This window comes from Sinohyriopsis cumingii, chromosome 12 (genome assembly GCF_028554795.1).
Source record: "Sinohyriopsis cumingii isolate HCF-2022 chromosome 12, ASM2855479v2, whole genome shotgun sequence".
NCBI lineage: Eukaryota > Metazoa > Mollusca > Bivalvia > Unionida > Unionidae > Sinohyriopsis > Sinohyriopsis cumingii.
In genome coordinates, this window is record NC_142972.1 from 89,317,811 (window position 1) to 89,339,537 (window position 21,727).

The following is a 21,727-nucleotide window of genomic DNA, read 5'->3' on the forward strand; positions in this document are numbered from 1 at the left end:
GAATAGTCCTTGACTAATGAGTACCCCTCTATAAATAAAGCATTATTATTATTATTATCAGCATCTGCCTCTGTTTGCATCTGTCAGTCTATTTTCTACACTGATGTCAAACATCATGAAACATCATTATGAACCATTGTCACTAAACAAATCATGGAATAACTAGAAGGATAAAATAAGTACTCAGTTATTTTAGATCTGTGTGTGTATGCATATGTCTGAACTAACAAAACTGATCACACACTTTCTATAACCTAACCTCATACACCTACATGTATTAGTCCAGCCTGTTTATAAACATGAAAATAGGTTTTGAAGAGTGATCACTCACGTGTCAGAACAGTGATGAACCTGCCAAATAACATTCAGTCAGTCTACAAACGCATACATTCTTACAGCCATGACATCGTGACTTTAAATATTGAGCTCTCACTTTGAATACACGTGTCCATTAAGGCAAAATATAAAAATCATGGTTGCATTGTTCAAATTCCTTACATGGGCTTCCATTGGTTGAAGGACTGGTATTATGATGACCTTATTACGATCAAGCAGGCCAATCCCAACTGCTATGATGGCGCTCTACAGTTTCGTATTTTGCATAGGATTTAAAAGAAAAAGAATTTCCCCGGTTTTCCTCACTGGTTATACTGGCTATTTAAAAATAACCTTGTATATCTTAGATATAATTCAAAGAACCTTTAATTCCCTTTATTTTGGTGTATGATTGATGGGTGTACTATGGGTTATAAAGTATTCAGCTTGGCCCTACTCCAGATGTGCACCTTTCAAAAAAGTGCAAGCTCCACTTGATCATTTTCACTTCCTGAACTTCAGAGGTAAATTGTATAAAAAAGAGCTGATAACTTTTTTTTTTTTACATTTTATATATTTGGTAATTCATTTATTCCAATTTCAAAAGCTGGTATTGTCTAGTCTAGCAAAATTCATTTTCCCTATTTTAATAGCTGCTATAGATAGCTGCTATAGATAGTGTACTATAGACTAATTCAGGCTGATTTTTAAGCACAAGGGAGCAGTCATTTTAGTTAGCAGTGTGTTTAAATAATGTACAATTTCCCAAAGAACAATATTCAAAGAAATATCATCCACACTACATTAATGTAGCATAGAGGCATGCCAACATTCTCTCCATTGTACATGTTTTAAATGCAAACAACTTCACCTTACATACATCACTCTCTCAAAAGTACGTAATAATTGGTGAGCGCCCCCTATAAATAGCTACATAACAGAAAAATCCAAACATGTATTACTACGTTCAATTAAGATTTTTGTTTTTTAATGATGTAAACAAAATAACATAACGAATAATTGAAATTTCAATTATAAGACTTTAACATTTGGGTGTTATTTGCCATGTGAGACGGCAACTGACAGTTTATACCGTAATAAACTCAGTAAAAAAAACCGTTAAACTCATATATATAAAAACAAACGGAATCAGATGATTATTGATGAAGGTAGTTGTCACATTGTAGCAATCACACCTCAGCTGATGCATCCTTAAGATGACAAGTTAGTGATTTTCTCTTTGTCAACTCATCATTTTCCCATCTTTTGCAGCCCAGAAACAACATGACACTTGACAAGTGTGCACAAAACCCTACAACCTGAGCACCAACCTTGCAGGTACAGTACTATCCTTTGATGGAATCCGTGTAATCGTTAGGCTTGTATTGGATCCACAGTGAATGTGTTTTCTCTTTGGAGTGGCAAGACTGGATTTTTGCATGTAACAGGCCTGGAAAATCAATGCATACCATAACATCATAAAGCCCATCATCTGTGAGATGTTCATTTGTATAGCTTGGAGCCTGTTTGACTTGATAAATACCCATAGTGATGTAACGCAGGTAATCAACTGATAGCCTGGGGAAATCAGTCAGTTCATCAGTGGATGCATCCATCTTAAAGTAGATTTTGCACTTATTCAGCATGTTGTTCTCTTGAACCAGGATTTGAACAATGTTCGGTTCCTTTGCATTTTCAACCATCCTTCTTGTGGTCTCATCAGTTGATGGATCCATGTTGGCCAGGGGTGGTCGACATTTAATCATTAATGCACAGATAATTCTAAGGAAGTCAGCTATATGAGGAACAAGTGTATTTGGCACTACTTCATCAAAAAACTTCCACTGTTTTACTTGTGCGTTAACGCTCTCTACTACCCATCTTACTTTTGTGACCAGTCTTGAAGTGTTGGCATCTTCTGTTGAATGCTGTTCTATCCATTATGTAGAAAAACTGGCATTTGAACTTTAAATCCATGTTCCTGTAGGAAATCGACAGTCGCGGAACCCCTTGTCTACAACAAAAACATCACCCTCCTGTAACCAATTTGTAAGATCTTCAACATTTGTTCTTACAATGTGTTTAGTTATGCTTGCATCATTGTTATAATGATCAGCTAAATATGGGCCTAGAACAGTTAAAATATAACCATCACTTCCCACAACCATTATTGGCTTAACTAATGGTCGATTTTTATGTAAACTGTAAGAACGTCGTTGGAAGTTATAGTCAGAGCTCTTTTGTATATACATGTGTATATATATGTACAATCAAGGACAAGGACTGCCTTTACGCTTCCATGATTAAATATCTCCCTTGCCATTGGAGCAGTGTGGAAAAATGAGAATACATCAGGTGTGATGTGTTTAAAACCAAGGTGTTGCCCAACAAAGTAAACCATAAGGTACTCCAGCACTGTCTTAATTATTCTTTGCCTTTGTGATGTTGTTAGATGGAAAAATTTGGATAAAATGGTGTTTGGAAGGCCTACCGGCAGCTTTGTTAGAAAAACACCCAGGCATGTCAGTGGAGATCTACCATGAGAATTACGCAGTGTATTCAAGGAAGAAGACGCTTCCAGGAATTGATCTCTTTTCAAGCCAGTAAGATGGAAATAGTCATCATCAGACAGGGAAGAAGGAACATCAAAGTTAAAATATGATTTTGTTTTAATCAACTCACACACATTTTGTAGAAGTGAGGTAATGTCTGTTCTTAAAAAATCTTCAAACTCTTTTGTTGCACTGATAGATTGTAAGGCTTTATTACTAAAGTATGAGCTTTCCAAATGAAATTTGCAACATCTGCTATATGAATTTATAAATATACCACACTCTACAAAAGACTGGGTAATGGCACATATTGGGACTTTAACAAGATGATTTCGATGCCCATATGGTTTTTTACATACAACACAACGTCTGTGTGATCTTGGTGATGATGGAATTTGAAGTTGAATTGTTTGTGGGCTTCTTAAGGCAGCACTTGAAGTAGTTGGTAGCTGAAAATCTGGATTATGATGTGGACTGGGTGAACATGTGACTGTCAGATTTCTGTAATATTTACTACGGCAACTAGCACAAACAATATCATCTTGAGTTACAGGCCTTTGCAATAATTCCACTGTATGCTTTCTAGAATGCCTGTAATTACTTTTGTTCTGGCTGATGGTTTTACCCTTTTGTAGCACCAGGAACATTGATATGCTTTAGGCATTTCAGATTTTTGTAGAAATTAATTGAACATTTTGATTTTAGACCATTTAATAAACTGTCACATATGACAAAAAGTCTTATATAACACTCATTTATGGTTACTTTTCATTATTTTGCAACTATTCACTTAGGCAATCATATTTATTATATATTGGTACTCGAAGCCTGCAACTTCCACCCCCACAGTTCTTCAAGTGATGTAGCCTGAATCTGATTGTATGTAGAGTATATAAAAATAAACAACTCCGCTTATTATGTATCAATTGTCATAATTCATGTTTTATATAATAGTTTTATTGTGTAATCAGTTATGACATAATAGAGGTCAAAATTTTGTATTTCTAAATCACTTTGGTCAGAATATATTTTATGCAATATGTTTTATGGTTGGTAAGTAACCCCCTCATTGTTTATTTCCCGTACAAATAAGGTATGTGGGCTACATTTTGGTATTATTTTAATACTGCTGTTATGATTTATTATTACTAGTAGTAGTATTAGTGATATTACTTTTATTCAAGCAAGTTTCACTTTGAATAAAAGATTTTCACCTGTACATTTTATGGCATTATAATTTTTTTGTTTTATTTTACCTGATTAGTAAGTTTAGAAGATTCTAAGGTGCTCTTTTAATGAAATAAAGACAATAAATATGCAGTAATTAGATAAGTAGACTGAACTAATAGGTTTTTGGCGTAGAAGTAATGCAAATATTATTTTCAGTTACAAAATCATAATTACTTGGCTTCCATCAGGACTGTGGACATTGTTCCCATTGTTTGGACAGTTTAAAATTTTAGCAATTGTTATTTTTCTTTTAGCAATTGTTAAAAACATTATTGTGTAGTAAGCAAGTTAAAAATTTTTGTCATTCTTTAAACGATTATTCTTGTTATGGATGAGTGTATCTGAAAATGTGATAAAAATTCAGTAAGAAAAAATTTAATATAAATATTCTTGTATGAAAGTTATACAATCTAATTATGGAAGAATAACCGCTTCACAACATGGGTTCTACTACCATTATTTTCTGAGGCAGACATGATTGGCCACCCTTGTAATGTTCGATTTAGATGAATAACTTGTTGATAAAAATGTTAACTTGCTTGAAATAAAATTTATAGTGATTTTTCAATTGTGCATTTATTTTTTGTTGGTTTTGCTGAGCTGTTAATCATTTTATTTCAAAATAAATTCACAGCTGTTGATATTATGAATATTAATTCTTAAAAAACAAAAAAATCGGAGTGTAGGGGATTCGAACGAGGTGCGATAGGTTTCCAGAATAAATGCTCAACCATTTGAGCTATTAAAACTTTCGAAGTATTATATGTATATCATGCAGATGGCATTTCTTCCAAGCTGCTTTATATAACTGCTGACTATTACTTGTTGTTTGCACCTTTAATAATAGAATTTTAAAGAATTGTTATTGTATGAAGAAAGACACAGTTAACAAAATTTAATAACAAGTACACAGGTTGTAAACGTTATTTCCATCAGAAAACAGACAGATTCATTTAGCTGACATGTACGGAATTGCGCTGTAATAGTGAATTAAACATAGCAAATGGTATCATGATGGAACTGAAGAAAAATCCATGTCATTAATGAATAAAATAATATAAATAATATATATGTACTTACCCTATTATTTAAAGCATCCTTTTGCCAAAAACTGGCAACGTAAAAATACAATTTCATTTAATGTTAAATCCACCTATTCTTTTTTATATAGAGTTCCAAATGCCCCTTCAGCGCCTCTTCGAAAAATCTTGTTCCCAATGCAATTTAGATAGAATGAAGTATGAGAGAAAGAATGGAAACATTATTTTTAAAATATATGAATCGTTATTATTCCCCGAATTTTTCTAACATAATAATGAAGGAAATAATATAGTGCACTCTAGAAATGTGGGTCTAATTGCTCACGCATAGCGATACTTCGGCATGTACGGTGCAACAGGGAAAACGACATTGATATATAGACAGTAAAATTCAAGAATTTTTTAATTTTTAGTGATTAGCGCAAACGTGAACACGAGTTAATATGAAAACCTAAAAATTTTAATAAAAATTAATCAGTGTAAATACCTTGTTTGATCAAGCCTGCGCTTATATCTTATTTCAAGTTGCTCAAATGTAGCATTCTCTCTTAAATTTCTCATGCCAGACCATGTTCAAAGGTCGTGTTTTGGTATGAAAAAGAAAGTTATTGCATATTTAATGCAGAATACGGTGATTTATACATCGAATAATACAGCAAGGCACAGAGTTGTGATATTTACAAGAATTTTTTTTCTCCATAAAAACGGGGACAGAATATGGTCCTTATTCAGTATAGTCCTTTGGGATTCATTGTTATCAGTGAGATGACAGTATATCTGGTATATACTTTACAAATGCTTTTTTATGTATGTTACACCTTTCCTTATAAAAAATAATAATGAAATTGTTTTGAAAAGAGTAAATACTATTTAAAAAAGAAGTACAACTTACAGATTTCATAGCACATTCTTCATATGTCACAAGGTCAACAACTGTATGAACCACACCTGATGTACCCCTTCCTAGTTCAATTTTTTTTATGTAATGAAATTCCTCTATGTACTGCCCACCTTCAGCATGAATCTGAAAGGTAGAACAAGAGACATTAAAAAGATGGGGTTAAACAATTCACTGATATATCAATGACTGATACATTTGTTGTACAAATACAAGATAAGGATAATAATAAAAACCAAAATACTTACCATATGCAAGTCATTTAAGTCTTCATCAGTCACGAATAATTGTCATTTACCTTGTTATTTTTTACAGTGAGAACTCAAATGAGACTGCTTTTGCAGGCACAAACACTCATTTTGGTTATAAAAAAAACTGAAGCAGATTATGGAGAACACACACTCACCTTCAATAGCCTACTACAAAAGTGACAGGTTTCATAATTTGGCCTCATTGCCCCCAACACTTCCAATCCACCATCTAACCAACAATCAGAATCTAATGTAGCCATTTCCTGCATGACAAACAGGAAGAACTGGCAAAGCAACAGACAGACTTTGCACAAAAGTGATCAATAATTGATCTGTAAAGTACTTAAATAAAAATGCTGCCACGGTGAGCGATTGTGCAAATATTGCATGATTTCAAGACCACTGATGCATGAGAACTCCAAATTAGTTAATGGGTGCAGATCTGACATGCACTCAAATCAGTATATAATTTTCATACAACAGTTCATCCTTAACGTTCTTTTAGTAACACAAGCCATGCCAACAGATGTACCATACTACTGGTCACAACAAATGCCTTTCAGGTAGGCAACGATTTACAATCTGGGTTATTCATCTTTATATGAATGGTTATTAAACATTGTGTGACAGTTGTTGTTGTTGTTGTTGTAGGGTTTAACGCCATTTTTCAGCACACGATAGGCTATACATGGCGGCCAGTATTAATGGTGGAGGAAGAACCCTGAAAAACCCAGGGAAGAACCACCGTTGTGTGACAGAACAAGCATTATATCGTTGTTGAACCTTGCATCAAGGAATGTTTTACAAAGATATGTTTAAAATACTGAAGTTTCAGGTAAAAATTGAACTAATGCTGTTTCCTCATCCCTTCGTATTTTCTATTCCCGTCTTATTTAGAGACAAGATGAGAGCTATCCCCATTAGATAAAATTCTGGCAGCATTGTGTACAAAGATAAAAGAATTGGAAAGTCTCTTTTTATTCTGAGATATTTAATCAGTAGCTAAATGTGCCAACAGTATAAATAAAATTAGTAGAGTAGGTGAAGGGGCAGATGGCAAACCACATCAGTGTGTTATCTTGAGTACATTTTAAGTTTTTTTAATAGAATGGTGTGGATGTTGTCAATAGTTCTCATTCTTCACTAACAAAAGCAACTACCTGTGGCTATGATAGTTTTTTACATCTTCAGGAAGTACATTGAGATATATTTGTTGGTATTTATCCCCACTTCTAGCTGAGATTTTCTCTGCACAAGGAAATGGCAATACTTACTCTTCCCTACTTATACATGTAGCTTATTACTTTTTCATGTCTAAAAATGTCCTCCATTCCATGTGAATAATCCTCCCCAGAGTGGAGAATGGTCAATATGACAGAGTCTACTCATGTCTTCCCCATGCCTGTGCATAAAATATATCTTTTTTGATAGATTATAGTATGCCAGGACATCAGAACTGGGTGAGTGGAAGACATATGGTGATAGTGATGGGTAAGTATTGTGTAATTAAAATTTGTTTCACCCTGCCCTTTTGTTGTCCTAATGAGTGATTGCCAAAATGCTGCCTTCATGTGGCTCCTCCAAGGATGAGTGACTTAGTAAGGCCCACAAGACAACAGCAGCTCAATTCTCATGGTCTTTCAGTTTCAGTTAAAAATTAGGGTTAACATGGAGAGAAATGGACTAATTCCAATTAAATGGAAGTCAGGTGGTGTAAACAGATAATGCATGAATTTCACTGTGCCTTCTTGCATAAGCCAAAGTGAGTAAAAACACTGACTATGAGGCCTTGAAAGGAAGACTCACTCAGGGATTTAAAGTGGGATTTGATTAAGGACCATGAAACCAGTGTTTCCCTTTACACACATTTGTGCGTCACGGACGCATGCTGGCGAAAACTGACGCACACATTTTGTTACCGTGTGTTTTTTCGACGTAAAGGATATTCATAATATGATCAGGATTTATTTATTATTCAATGCATTGGACGATGTATGGCATTGTACATACTTCGCGTATAGGCATTGACTGGTTCCCCGCTTTGTTTGCTCCCTGCCTTGCTCTCGTCTATTCGTATAGCAAAGTGCAACGCAGGGAACATAAAAAACAATGAACCAGACTAGCATAGGCAATATTATGACAGAGTAGCTTCCCCTAATCTTGCGAGCTTCTCGCGATTTTCATCTAGCTCAATAAGCTGTTCTAGATATTTAACATCAAGGCTCGTTGCACTAGAAAGTGATCGCCAGATTAAAACATCATGCACTAAAAAGCATTAGTGAAGAAAGTGAAAGAAGCAGAACACAAAAGATTAACTGTGGATCTAACTTTAATGAAAAATTGAGAAAATTATTCCCTTGACTGGAATATTCATTATGATTACTGGTGTACTTCTGATCGCGTGATTGCAAAGACTGCAAAAGTGAATAATCCTTTCGTGACAGGATTTTAGAGTTTTTAAAAATAGGCCCTCGTTTGCCATAAGATATCTGGAGAACACATTATAACCTAAGATATTATTTCACAACATAGAAATCAGTAAACTTGCAAAGACAAATGCGTTATTTGGATTACAAAGTCAGTGGGTCATTGCAGATTTGGTTGGTTTTTAACTATTACTGCAATAAAACAAAGATCTTAAAGTTCAACTGTAACTTATTAGAAAGAAGATGAATCAGTATCCTCCTTGATATTTGGATAAATGTGTTCTAGGACGAAGTACGATGAAACCTATGATAGTACACATTTGATTAAAGGCAGTAAAAGAGAGAGAGAGAGAGTAGTGCCAGTTGCAATATCCTATTTCAAGCTGAAAAAGGACGAGTCGTATGAAAATGTGTCAGTACATTTTTGACCCCCACATTTTTATTTGACCCCCAGTTTTGACACCAAAGGGTTTTTTGTACCCTCAATTTTACACCCCTGGGGGATACACTGTGAAACACAAGAAAGATTCCACCTGGGCAGAAGACAGCAGGTGACTGTTCTCTGCAGCTCAAACTATTTAATGAGATCAGCAAGGTGCGTATCTAAACCTACTGCTGAGCAATGAGTGAATTTAAATGTGTTGAAAATGGCAGATCTATAGCTACTGATAGTTGATACTGTACATCTTTTGTTAGGAAATTAGTAACATAAGTTACATTGAGACAGCTAGGATGAACATGTTTCCTTCTGCACCAATCACAGATGACTCTCGACCTGACACCATAAGTCTTGAATGCAAAAGTTCTCCTGGCTTGAATGAGGCAACATACAAACTGGACTGAATTTTTTTTTCTGGCTGATAGATTGCTTGATACAAACCAAGCATGAATGTGGAGGATGTGTGGATTGTTATGTAGGAAGGAGCCCCAGTGTGAGGTAGAGACTTGGGTTCATCTATCATAAGGTCTAGAAGATAGCTGAACAACGAACATTGCAGCCACGATGGAGCCATGACAATAATAGAAGCAAAGTAAGTTCCGACATTTTGTAGAACTTGAGGTACCATTCAAACTGGTGGGAAGGAGGACATGAACAGATAATCCTACTGGAAGCTGAATGTATCCTCTGCCCATGCTCTCTGGTCTGGGACTGGAGTTGTAAAAGGGAACTCTGTTGCTGAGTCTGGTCCCAAACAAGTCTACTGAAGCTTTCCTCGCAGTAATAAAAGGGAATCCATTATAGAGCGGTGAAGTGTCCATTCCATGAGAGCTGTTTTGCTAGACCTGGACAGACTATCCACCAAAAACATTCCTCCCTGGAATGTGGCAAACTCGGAGGGTAATGTTCTCCGAGATGTCCCAATGAAGGCAGTTCCAAACCTCTAAACAAACAGAATGGGGCATATGTGCCTCCTTGACATCAGATATAAGCTATGATGTGTTGTCAGAGGACACCATGACATACTGACCACAAACTCTGTGAAGCAACCTTGCAGCACTAGAAATATGGCTTTAAGTTCATGATTGCTGATGGAGGGATAATTCTTTCGGAGTGCAATGACCATGGAGAAAATGCCTTCCAGCTCTAACTGAGCACTCCAACTGAAATATCATGCATTGGCAAACAGATAGGAGTGGGTGTCAGGTGTGTGCATGGGGAAACCAGTCAGGAATCTGGATTCATCCATGAGTTCAAATGGTAATTGAAGTCTGGTCCTAGATGAATCAGAACTGATAGAGGATCTTTGCGTGGTTTCCACCTTGCAAGAAAGATATGTAACAGTAGAGGGCTCAGATAAAGACATCCTAGGGGAACCATATTCACAGTGGCATTCAAGTTTCCAAAGGGCAAGCAGATAATGGTTATTCACAGTGGCATTCAAGTTTCCTAAGGGCATACAGATAATATTTTATGCATAGCGCCATTACAAGTGCTAGGAATCAATTTATCTCATGCAGAGTAATCCGATCTTAGTTCTGGTTTGTGAGGAAACTCGTCCCCATGTAAACAAAGTAATGAGGAGGAACGAGGTCCAACTTTAAGATTTGGTAAAAGACCCACCAAAATAATGAGGGAGGAACTGACAGAACCAAAATATTGTGGATCAGCCAGTCATTAAAATACTAGAGAATCTGGGTTCCCTTGCAGACAGACTCTACTACAGCATCACTTCGGGTCAAGACTAGGTGTGGAAGAAATTCTGAATGGCAGAACCAGAACTGAAATAGAATAGGAAAGAAAGGTGGGTTGGAAAACTTCCTCTCTAGAGACCCTTTCACGATTTCAAGCCTGAGGACTGACTGATGAGGTCTCACAAGTTTGTACATTAGGCTTGGGCTGCATCCAATATAAGAATTTAGTGGGTGGCTCTATGGGGATGATTTGCATTAAAACATTTCCTGGCTGACTGCAATGATCCAGGAGCAGTTGTAAATGATTTATGTTGATAATCCTTCAAATCATGGAAGCAATGGTAGGGATGAATCCTAAAAAGAGTGACTGGTCTTCCAAGGGAGCAGAGGGGCCACTCAGAGAATGTACCTGGTAACTAGAGGCAGAAAACAAAGGTCTTGAAGTAGAGAGATGAACAGACCACCCTCTCTACTTTAGAGTATATTCTTGACCTGTGGGTAACCTGTGTGATATTAACTCAATTGTTGAGGAATGCAGAAGGCAGGTGATCTAGTTGTGGTTGCATCACTGACATCTTTTTCAAAATGATTTACATATGGCTTTGTGTATGGGTAGCATGTGGTAAGACCAGGTCACCTCCTCTTCATCCAACTGAGAGAGCTTGCAGGTCTGATAGGAGACTTCAATCGAGCTGTTTCTACCTCAAATTCCTAATAGTCAACAAAGATAGATAATGCATAATCACATACAGACATGATTTTAGTCCCCCATAAGAAAAATCTGACGGGAGATTTGGGGGTCCACCTCCAAGAGGGTTTTGAGGGGCGGTGCTGCTGATCCTGAGGTCCAGTGGATCAAAGGCCCCCAGCCAAAAATGCATTTTGCATTCATAAAAAAAAGACTTATAGTAGACCTTATCGTTAGTATTAAACAAAATAATCATTTGAAAATTTCACCAACTTACCAAAATTTTCAACTTTACTTGAAATATATCACAATATTCATTGTCACATCAAACTGTTTTTCAATAATATTGGTGTTAAAATTATTCCATGTGCATGTCTCACATAGTAATTCAGCCACAATCATTGGTCAATTTTTGCAGCAAATATTATATTACACTTTTCCTATTTTCAAAAAAACATATAATATAAGCACCCACAAATAATCAATTATATTACAAATAATTACATATATTCAATTGTCCCTTCCCCAATGGACAAAATATGTTGATATTATTATGCCAGCCCTTGCACTTTTTTAGCCTTGATGGAAATTTATTTTGCATTCCTTGTTGTCACCACGGATATTTTTGGTGCAGTGTTCACTCTTTTCTTGTTTTCTCAACATACGTTTTTGGTTTTTTTTTCCCTTTCATACACCTCTATGCAATGACTGCAACTTGTGCTTCCGATTTTCAATATGCAGCTTCTCTTGACTGCTGCTCTGTTACTAGTATTAGTACCCTTAATACTACCATATTGAGGCTGCGACACTGTAACAAGCTGGTGCTCAAATATTTAAAAACCACAAGTAGCGTAATTCAAATCTTTCTCGCAAAGATCACAAACTGTCAGTTCTTGCATCAAATTTCCTTTTCAGCCATTCCCATTTCAACACATTTTTCAAAACCTTTATGCAAACATTTTGGAGTCCTCTTCTCTCTCAAAATGCAAGATACCATGTTTTGCAAGCATGCTTCCTTCTTTCTATTTCCATCAGTTTCCATCTCAAAAGGAGTCATTCAATGAGTCTAAACTTTTGACCAATCAGATTAGTATTTACAATGATCATGTGTTAAGATATGGAATGTATATTTAACAAGGATCATTGCAGAATAGGACTGGATGTACCATTATTATAAAACGGATCGGATATGACCTAAAAAATGGACTACATTGAGAATCTCAATTTTCTCATCAGCAGAAATGTGGGAATTCCTCTTTAAAATAGAAAAATAATCATGTCTCCAATTAGAAAACTCCAAGCAGGGATGTGGCTGGTCATCACTATATCCTTCAAGAGTGACATAGGAGCACACTGTGCCATTTTCCATACTTGTTTCATCATGATGAGTAGAGGCTTCATGTGTTCTACAAGTTCCTGTCTTGTGTGGCTGATGATATGCCTCCAGCAACCTGATGATTAGGCAATGGCAAGACATGAGCCGAGGTATTGCCTCTACTCTAAATCCAAGGTCCAGTAGCCATGACTGGACAAGTAGGGCAGACTCTCAATACCTCAATCATCTACAGGGTATGATAATTGAGTGGGGAGAGGGGGAATCTTAGTATGATCCTTATCGCTCTATCATGAGGCCCCTGACTGGTCACCAGTTGGCAAACAGCCACCAGTCAGATGACATATGTCTTTAAAGAACCATTAACATGGCATCCTGGAAAAAGATGACTATTTCAGCACAAGCACAATGAATAAAAGCGTGAACCTTGACTTACTCACAAATCTCCACTGTGTGAGAGGATGTATTCATATTGAACAGACAAGACATTTCAACATCAAAAATTATTGAGCCAGGGTTCATACAGAATTCTGAATGATAAATTCAAAGACTTTTCCAAAACTTTAAAAGACCACAGACATAGATTTCCAAGACCTATTTTCACTAACATTTTGTATTAAATTTATGTTATATGAGGAAACAATGAATGCAGAATAATGCAATACTGTTTAATGATGAAATTCAAACTGTAATTTCCTAAAATTGCTTTATAATGATCCGGAAGACAGGTTAACATTCATTGTTATTTCAGAAATATGTAACTCATCCATCAGATTTAATACAAAATAAATTGTTCTCTTAACAGACATCAACACTGCTTTAAATGCATTCTTACAGTTGCTGTTCTTTCTCTTCAATCATTGTGGAAAGAGAAGCCACTGCTGTCACCTTTTCCTCTTTTCTCATACGAGCATTTGACTTTGACGAGCACAATTAGTCCTTTTTTAACTCTGCTTCTCCTGCCTTATGAAATGAGGAAGTATGTAATCTGGCAATGACAGCTTCAAGACATAGCTTTTTGGCTTTAATTTCTTCCACTTCATCCATGGCTAACTCCTGTTTCTTCCTTTTCTGATTTTCTCATGCTCCTCCTTTACTTTCTTCTTATCCACATAGGCATGTTAGTTATGTCTTGTAGAGGAGGTGTATGTTATCATTTCAATGCTAATGATGATTTCCAAAGGTCCACCTCATTTTCTCATTGTGCCAATGATTAGCCTTTGAGCTCTGAGGCATTGTCTGCTGAGGTTCTCAACAGATGTGTGTCTGTTGACAGAAAGTCCTCTCTCCACTGTTGCCTGCCATGTGACAACAACATTTTCTAGAGAACATTCCCAAGTTCAACATACTCCTTTCTTTTGTAAAGGATGGAATAAAACACTTCATAAGGCTGTCATCTGTTCCATTGGTGCATTTCAAGGGATGATTGAGTGGATAACTTCATCCACTAATTTTCCATCCTGAGTCAATCACACATAATTCTGAGGACCCTACAGAGTTTTGCTTGTCCCTTTCCCTTATCTGATTCTGGCTGCACAAGTCCAGGATCAGACCAGGACATGTTTTACACCAAGGGATATTCCAGAGGTGATTTCTCTAACAGCTTCTTTAACACTGCAACTATCAAGTCTCTGCTGTTCTGAAAGCAAATGTATCCCTGTCTGAAGCTCCTGCCTTTAACAATGTCTGTGAAGCTGAAATGCCAGCATTATTGAAGACGTAATCGACTGAACAAAATTTGAATCTTCGAGCGTGTGTTACTTTCACCAACTTTCTACATTGAGTGAGCGAATGTTCAATGTAAACAAAATTCAACTGGGTGAACAGTCTTGTTTAAAACAATCATGAATTAGTGTAATGAACATTTCGACTGGCCAAGACTGATGGACTTTACGATCAAACTGAATGATTCATCAAAAGAAAGAAGCCAGGAACACTACTAAATCTGAAACTAACCACCTTAGGCAATTTTATTTGTGATAGTAATAACAATAATAATAACAATAATGATAATAATAATGAAGACTTGTATAGGGCATGGTCTTTAGAAACTCTAAGCGCTTTACAACATTAGATAACACCTAAAAACATATACATGTATAATGATATGATTAAGAAAAACAAACACCATGAAATTAAAAAACATAATACATGCTGAAAATAGTTCTGGTGTTGACTTCCTTTGATGAAAGGTGCGTTGTTTTTATTGAAGAATGTAGCCGGCTTGCTTTAATGAAGAGTGCATGTGTTAATGTAGTCACCGCCAAGGCCAACTTTTGATGGCCAAACAAATGCTCATTTGTTATTGCAGCAGCAATGAAAATGAATGGGTCATCAAAAGAAACAAACCAGGAAAACTCTACTACATCCGAATCTAAAAATCTTGGACAATTTTATTTGTGATTATGGAAAGAAATTAAAATGTTTTGGTTTATTTCAATTTTCAAAGACTTTTAATGACCTCGGGGTAATCTGCTCGATTTTCCCAAACTTTCAAGGCCTTGAAAATACTACCTCATTTTTCCCAAACTGTCAAAGACTTTCAAAGACTACGAACCCTGTAAGCTATGTTATAGCAATGGGTAAGGTAATGCTATTAAATATGGTATTGCAGCATACAGAGGTTTCAGAATTAGATGTTCGATTCTTAAACAACTCTGAAACACTTTTTTTAAACCAGGCCTTGGATGAGACATTAAAATTCAATGGACTCTGGTGAATAATAATAATAATTAGTAAATGTAATTGAGTTACACTATTCTCCCTTTAACCCTCAGTATGAAAAAAATATTTTAAAGGTGAGAACAATTAAAAGATAAAAAATAGTAAAGCATGCTTAAATGCATTAAGTATAAATGCACAAGAAGTATATGAAATGCATCAACATAATAATTTAGTTTACATGAATTTCAAAATTTTAAATGAAAACCATATTTCCAGATAGTCATGTGATTTTGCTTTCAACACATTTAGCTTTGTATTTTTGAGAACTGATTCCACATAATAGCACTGGATTAAGGAAATGATTTTTTGAAAGTATTTGTTTTTGGAAATGTATTTTGCAATGATCATTTGTTACTGAGGGCTTTTCCATTCAAACCTGCATGGGACCTGGAAATGGCACTTTTAGAAATATATGTGCTGTATCACTAACAAACAGAATATAAAGGAATAAATGTGTCGCAGTTAGATTAACTAGCTCTCTCCATATGAGGCCATTTGTTCTCATCATGTGACTATATGGCATCGGCGTCCACCTGACTTTGTATAGTGTAGTGCAATGCAGGGAGCATACAAAGCTGGGAACCAGACTAGTGATGGAGGTGAAACATGATTTTGACCATGGAAGAGGTTAGTATTTGCTTGAGAAAGCACAGCCTAGAGAAATAATTGACCACCATAGAAATAAGTTCTGTTATTTCTTTTAGCAAGCTGGTCAAAAAGTGGTAAAAAAACAAGTGAAATTCCATTTATTCAATCATTATGAAGGTTGTTGTCATAGCTACTCGTTTCATTCAGTCAAAAACAATTATAACAACATGAACTGCTCTTCATCCAATTAATTCAAGATGACTGACACGCACAGAAGCGAGGGGATAGATTTCGCTTTAGTTACCATGTGTTAACTGGTTGAAGTGGTGTTTGTTAGTTTTCTTTCTTCTTTATGTTTTCTTTGTTTTCCGACAGAAACGAATGCTTGTGTGTAATAGAGTATCCATTGTAGCTTTTAACTCCAACATCCAATCATTCCAAGTCCAGTTCCAATAGATAATTCCAATGTTTTGGAATACAGCTTCACAAAATGTGACTCTTTAACGGTTATCCGAGGAAAAATCTGACAGGTGCTTTAAGCTGGAATGGAGGAAGTGCGGAACATAATACCACTGGCATTACAAGTGTATGTTTGTATGGAGTATCTTAGGTGACACTTTAAATGAACTAGTTGGATTCAGGTGCATTGATTTTGTTTAATTATTGTGACAGTTTACATGAAATCTTGGAACTATTGTAATAAATGGCAAAATATAGAAAGGAAGTTAAGGTTATAGAACAAAATTAAGAAAATTATCTCAAAACCATTGAGTTGGTGAGTAATAAATCATTGTTCACTCAATCTTCCAATTATTTCTGCATAGGAAATGCATACCTAATTAAAAAGTAACTTTGTTTCATCTAAGTCAAAATGTGTTGGGGAGTTTCCACTGGTGCTTTAGATTCTTAATAGGTAACAGTTATTTTCATTAGTGGTGGTCATAACCATGCAAGTATTTAGTAAGAACATGGTCAGTTGTGGCTTGTATACAAGCAGATGATTTTAACAATCTTCTGCATAGTATCTTGCCATTTAATTTTCTCCACAAAATTTAAATACAATGATACCATACAAGGGTCAAGCTAGACGGAGTTTCCTCTGACCACTGTCATCCGATTATTTTTATTCGGACACTTATGTTGGGGTGTAGGGTCAGAGTCCACTGCCTATCGTAAAGTTGGAATTCGCCGATACCAAATGGTGTCGGCATAGGGTAGCTGTTTTCTAGCCGGCTTAGCAAACTTAAACAATTTTTCATTGAGATATACCTGCATGAAATCGATGGGAATATAATTTATTTTCTAAAAAATCTTGAGCATAGCATTCATCATGTGTTTAATCCACTTGTCACACAAGACAAAAGTACATTGTTGCTGAAATTTGCCCTGGATCTCACCATTTGCATTCTGAGTTACATGACTATACAAATCTTGCAATAAACAAAACTTTATTTTCAAGTTGAAAAATCTGTTATATTTGTATTATCAATGCATGTTGTATGTGTATGAAAATTATTATATTCATACCCATTGTATGCATACTTGTAGTCATATATTATGTTTGGATTAATGGTAAATGCAGTGTAATTTGGCCATATGACGTAACAAAATAGTTTCAGCACTCAGCAGTGAAATAGAAGAACTAGTTTTATCTTAGATTCAAGAAATTCTTATTGGTCAGTAGAGTGTGCTTTCCTTTGAAAGACATTTTCAAAACTTTCAAAATATAGCTGTTCCTTCTGTCTTAACCTATATGACATTTTATTGCTTTTTTATTCAGACATATCCAATAAAGTGTCAGTACTCTCATATCAAGCAACATTGCGGTGGACAAACTGGTGACTTGACGACAAACCAACTTCTAATCATGTTGACAAATAAGATACAGAAGTTGAACTTTGGGTTACTAAGGAAGAAACTGCCAATAATGATGCAAGTGCTACTCTTGAAAAAGGCCATCAAATAGAGTTCAGTACTTGATGCAGAATGGAGTAATCCAGAAATTAGCCAATATGTACAAACAGTGGATGTTTTATTTAGGTGATATTAATAAATTTTAAAAAATGTCGCAAGTTTTCTTTTGAAGGGTTTCCTGTTAAAAATTTAAAATAAAAACTGTTATGTGTATACATCTCAACAAAAGTCTGCATGGTGCTATTCTGATTGCAATACCAATCCAACTGATGAGGGGATTCATGTTTATAATACAAAGGTGTTGACTGAGTTTCCTTCAACAGCAGGTAGTTTTAAAGCCATGCAGCTTGTACATTTACAAGTTATGTCACATGTTGATAAATTACAATGAAGAGTATGTTATTATATTTTAGTATCTCATTCACTTTTCCTGAAATGTGGGGGTCACATTTTGATATCACAACATCAAACACAGTTACAACATTGGTAACCATAATAGAGCACCGACTGATTATGCTCAGAGTTTAAGTATGTGTGTCTTGGCGTTATCTCATTTCGTTTCAATTTTTAATAGTACTTAAACAAGCTCATTCTTATTTTCCAGATATCTACCTATGTGTTGGAAGGTTCAAGTTTAATTTTCATGGCCGAATTCCTAATTGTTATATATTCCAAAGTCTTTGCTGTAATTTCAGTTTTACCAGTTTTAATTGGTTTTGAGTTTGAGAGGTCTGTAGTAGGGACTTTTATATGATTTAACTGTTTTCCAATTTTCTAGTCTGGTACATAGTCATGTTGAATAGAATTCACATCCTCCAAAACAATACAAGCAGATTCTTTACAGTACACTCACCCCATGGCCTTATGCACATTAATCATTTGGTTTAACAGGTCTAGCTCTATGGTCTATGTAAGTGAGAACAGGCATTTGTGTTTATCCAAATTAATTAAATGATTATTTACAAGACTTACAATTAGTTTTAGATTTTGAAAATGCTGATGATATTAGATTAAGTTTATCTAATTAGCAAGAGTATCTCATATATAGATTTTAAAGAAATAGATATTTTATACTTGAACTCTGACATTCCTTGCCAACCTTTACACTTGAACTACATTTATTTAACATTTGTATTTTGAGGAAGAGGTTAAAAGTGAGTGTGAGTCTGATCAGATATATTATGATCATTTTTATGCTTTTAAATCAACTTCTAGACAACTCATTAGCGAGATATCAACTGTTTAGTTAACTGTAGGAAACACTGATCTATGTACCAGAAACAATTCAAGCCAGTTACAGAAATATGATATCAGGATGTCTCCTGTGAAGTCTGCTCTAGGCTGATATATATACCAGAGGCAGAACTGGTTAGGAGAGCTTTTGAATTTGAATTAAAGAAATATGTAACATAGATGTTTGTTTGTTGGCTCTACCAGCTAATTCCCCAATGTAGCTGCCACCTACCCCCCAAGTCAGCTACAACAGGTCCATCAGAGATAATAAGCTCAAATTATAATATTTTTATCACCTGACATGTCCAAGCCAGGTAAACAATGGCAGTTTAAATATCAAAGGCATGATCAACACCTTATCCATAATCATTTAGAAATCTCAGGTTGCTGACTCGGTGCAATTAAAGCATGAAAAGAAAAATTGTTTTGTATGAATAATTGAGTACATCTCAGATTGACACACCAGACTTTCTTTATGAGTTTTTGCATGTCATTCAAAAACATGAAAACATGACTATTGACACTTTTGATCAATCCAAATAAATAAAGGATAAATCTTCCGGTCATAAATTTACTGAAAAAAGAGATGTTTACACACAAAAGTAATTATTATGACACACCAGCTTGTACGTATACATGTATGTTGACACTTTCAGCAGATAATAAAACTTGGTGGCTTATAGTATTTTTCATAATGACTTTTTTGAAAAAATGTTTGAAAATTAAATTACAATTACAAATTTTTAAAAAAACTCTGAGTAATCATACCAGTATAGTGTTCAATACACGATATATAAAGTCCGCAACACAGAGATATACAAAATTTTGTGAAAAATAAACAATAAATTGTAATATAATCTGGTAATCTTTTCTGAGCTGTGATGTTATAAAACAATCCCCATTTTCATTGAATCATTTATAAATAATAATAATAATAATAACAATAATGCTTTATTTTTATATATATATATATTTATTTATTTACATTTACTTATAGAGGGTGACTCATTAGTCAAGGACTATTTTCCCTTGAGCCCCTCTTAAGGAGAGTATAACAATGCCAATTATATGAAGATGGCAATAATTACTGTATATTTTAACATGTTTAGTACTAAAATACTAAATCCCATTATCTATTAGAAGCACATACATGCTCATGATATCTTTTCTTAAATACTGTAATACTTTCATCAGATTCTATTTGTAGTGGAAGTGTGTTCCACATAACTGTACCAGAGTATTGGAAGCTCTTTCTACATTGCTCTTTTCTTGGTTTTGGTGCTACAAGGTTTCCATGTGATAATAATTCCAATTTTTATAAATGAAACAGATTTTCTGCAATACGATTCGCTGTAATTGGTCACATGACACTGATCTGGAATTTTTTACACATCGATAAATTCTGGGACTACTTTCGGTTTTTGTACTGTTTGCAATATAAATAAACATTGCAGACACGTCATTGTGAAATGATTGTTTCATCTTTAAAATATTTTTCAATTCAGCAAATAAATATAAATTATACCCTTTTTATACTTTTTCAAGTATTATTTGATTGAAATGCACAGTTCACAATTTGGCATCTGTCTGCTACATAGCTGCGCAAAATGGCCGACTATGGTAATTTTCCACTGCAATTTTCTACGGAGCTTTTTGAAGAATTAGATGACAAGGGGTTAAAAGAAATAATAGCAGCGATTGAAGTGGATGAAGATGGATTTGACTATAATGTAATGGATGTTACAAACTATGAAAATGAAACAGAACAACAGAGATTGATAAATTCCGTCACACAGCACACAATGACCTCAGTCACCCTAGCCATACTCAACAACAATGATAGCATGAGAACTGGTCTGTCAATTTTGAAGCCACTGGGAGATATAAACCAAGAATTGAGAAATTATCTGAGGAGGACTTAAAAGTGATTGAAATAAACAATATTCAGAGGCTACTAAACGAAACACAAAATGGGGTATTGATGTTTTCAATGGAGTTTTACACAAAAAAAAATTAATTTTATTTGCTCATTTAAAAAACATGAAACGTGTGGATGTTGGTGGTGGGTGAAAAATGACCACTTACACAAAAATAAAATCAAATATTTATGAGACCATTATTCAAAGACTGAAAAACGTTTTAAAATGGTAAAACTACCACCTATGCCAATGTGACTTAACACCACTGAAAAATGTATATAATAATCCATAAAGGTGATTGTTTTGCTAATTTAAATTATTTTGGATGTATAGTCATTAATTCCTTCCAGCACTCCAGTACTCAATTATGCAACCAAACAAAACACATGGCCGGTTTTGTGAGCAACTCTACATTTAACAACTGCACATTTAATTTCAGATTAGATAACTGAAAGGGTCTTGTTAAGTATTACCGCTGACGAA

At 35.0% G+C, this 21,727-nt stretch overlaps 1 protein-coding gene and 1 pseudogene across 2 annotated transcripts in view; both read right to left on the reverse strand.

The window, feature by feature from the left end:
- LOC149786937 (uncharacterized) overlaps positions 1 to 21,727 on the reverse strand; it is a 162,640-nt gene that overhangs the window by 58,532 nt on the left and 82,381 nt on the right. For both annotated transcript variants that reach the window (XM_089977468.1, XM_089977467.1), the window contains one exon: positions 6,030 to 6,161. In XM_089977468.1, the coding sequence (XP_089833594.1) occupies positions 6,030 to 6,161 (132 nt within the window). The remainder of the gene's footprint in view (positions 1 to 6,029; positions 6,162 to 21,727) is intronic.
- On the reverse strand, positions 1,506 to 3,514 carry LOC149786938 (uncharacterized; annotated as a pseudogene).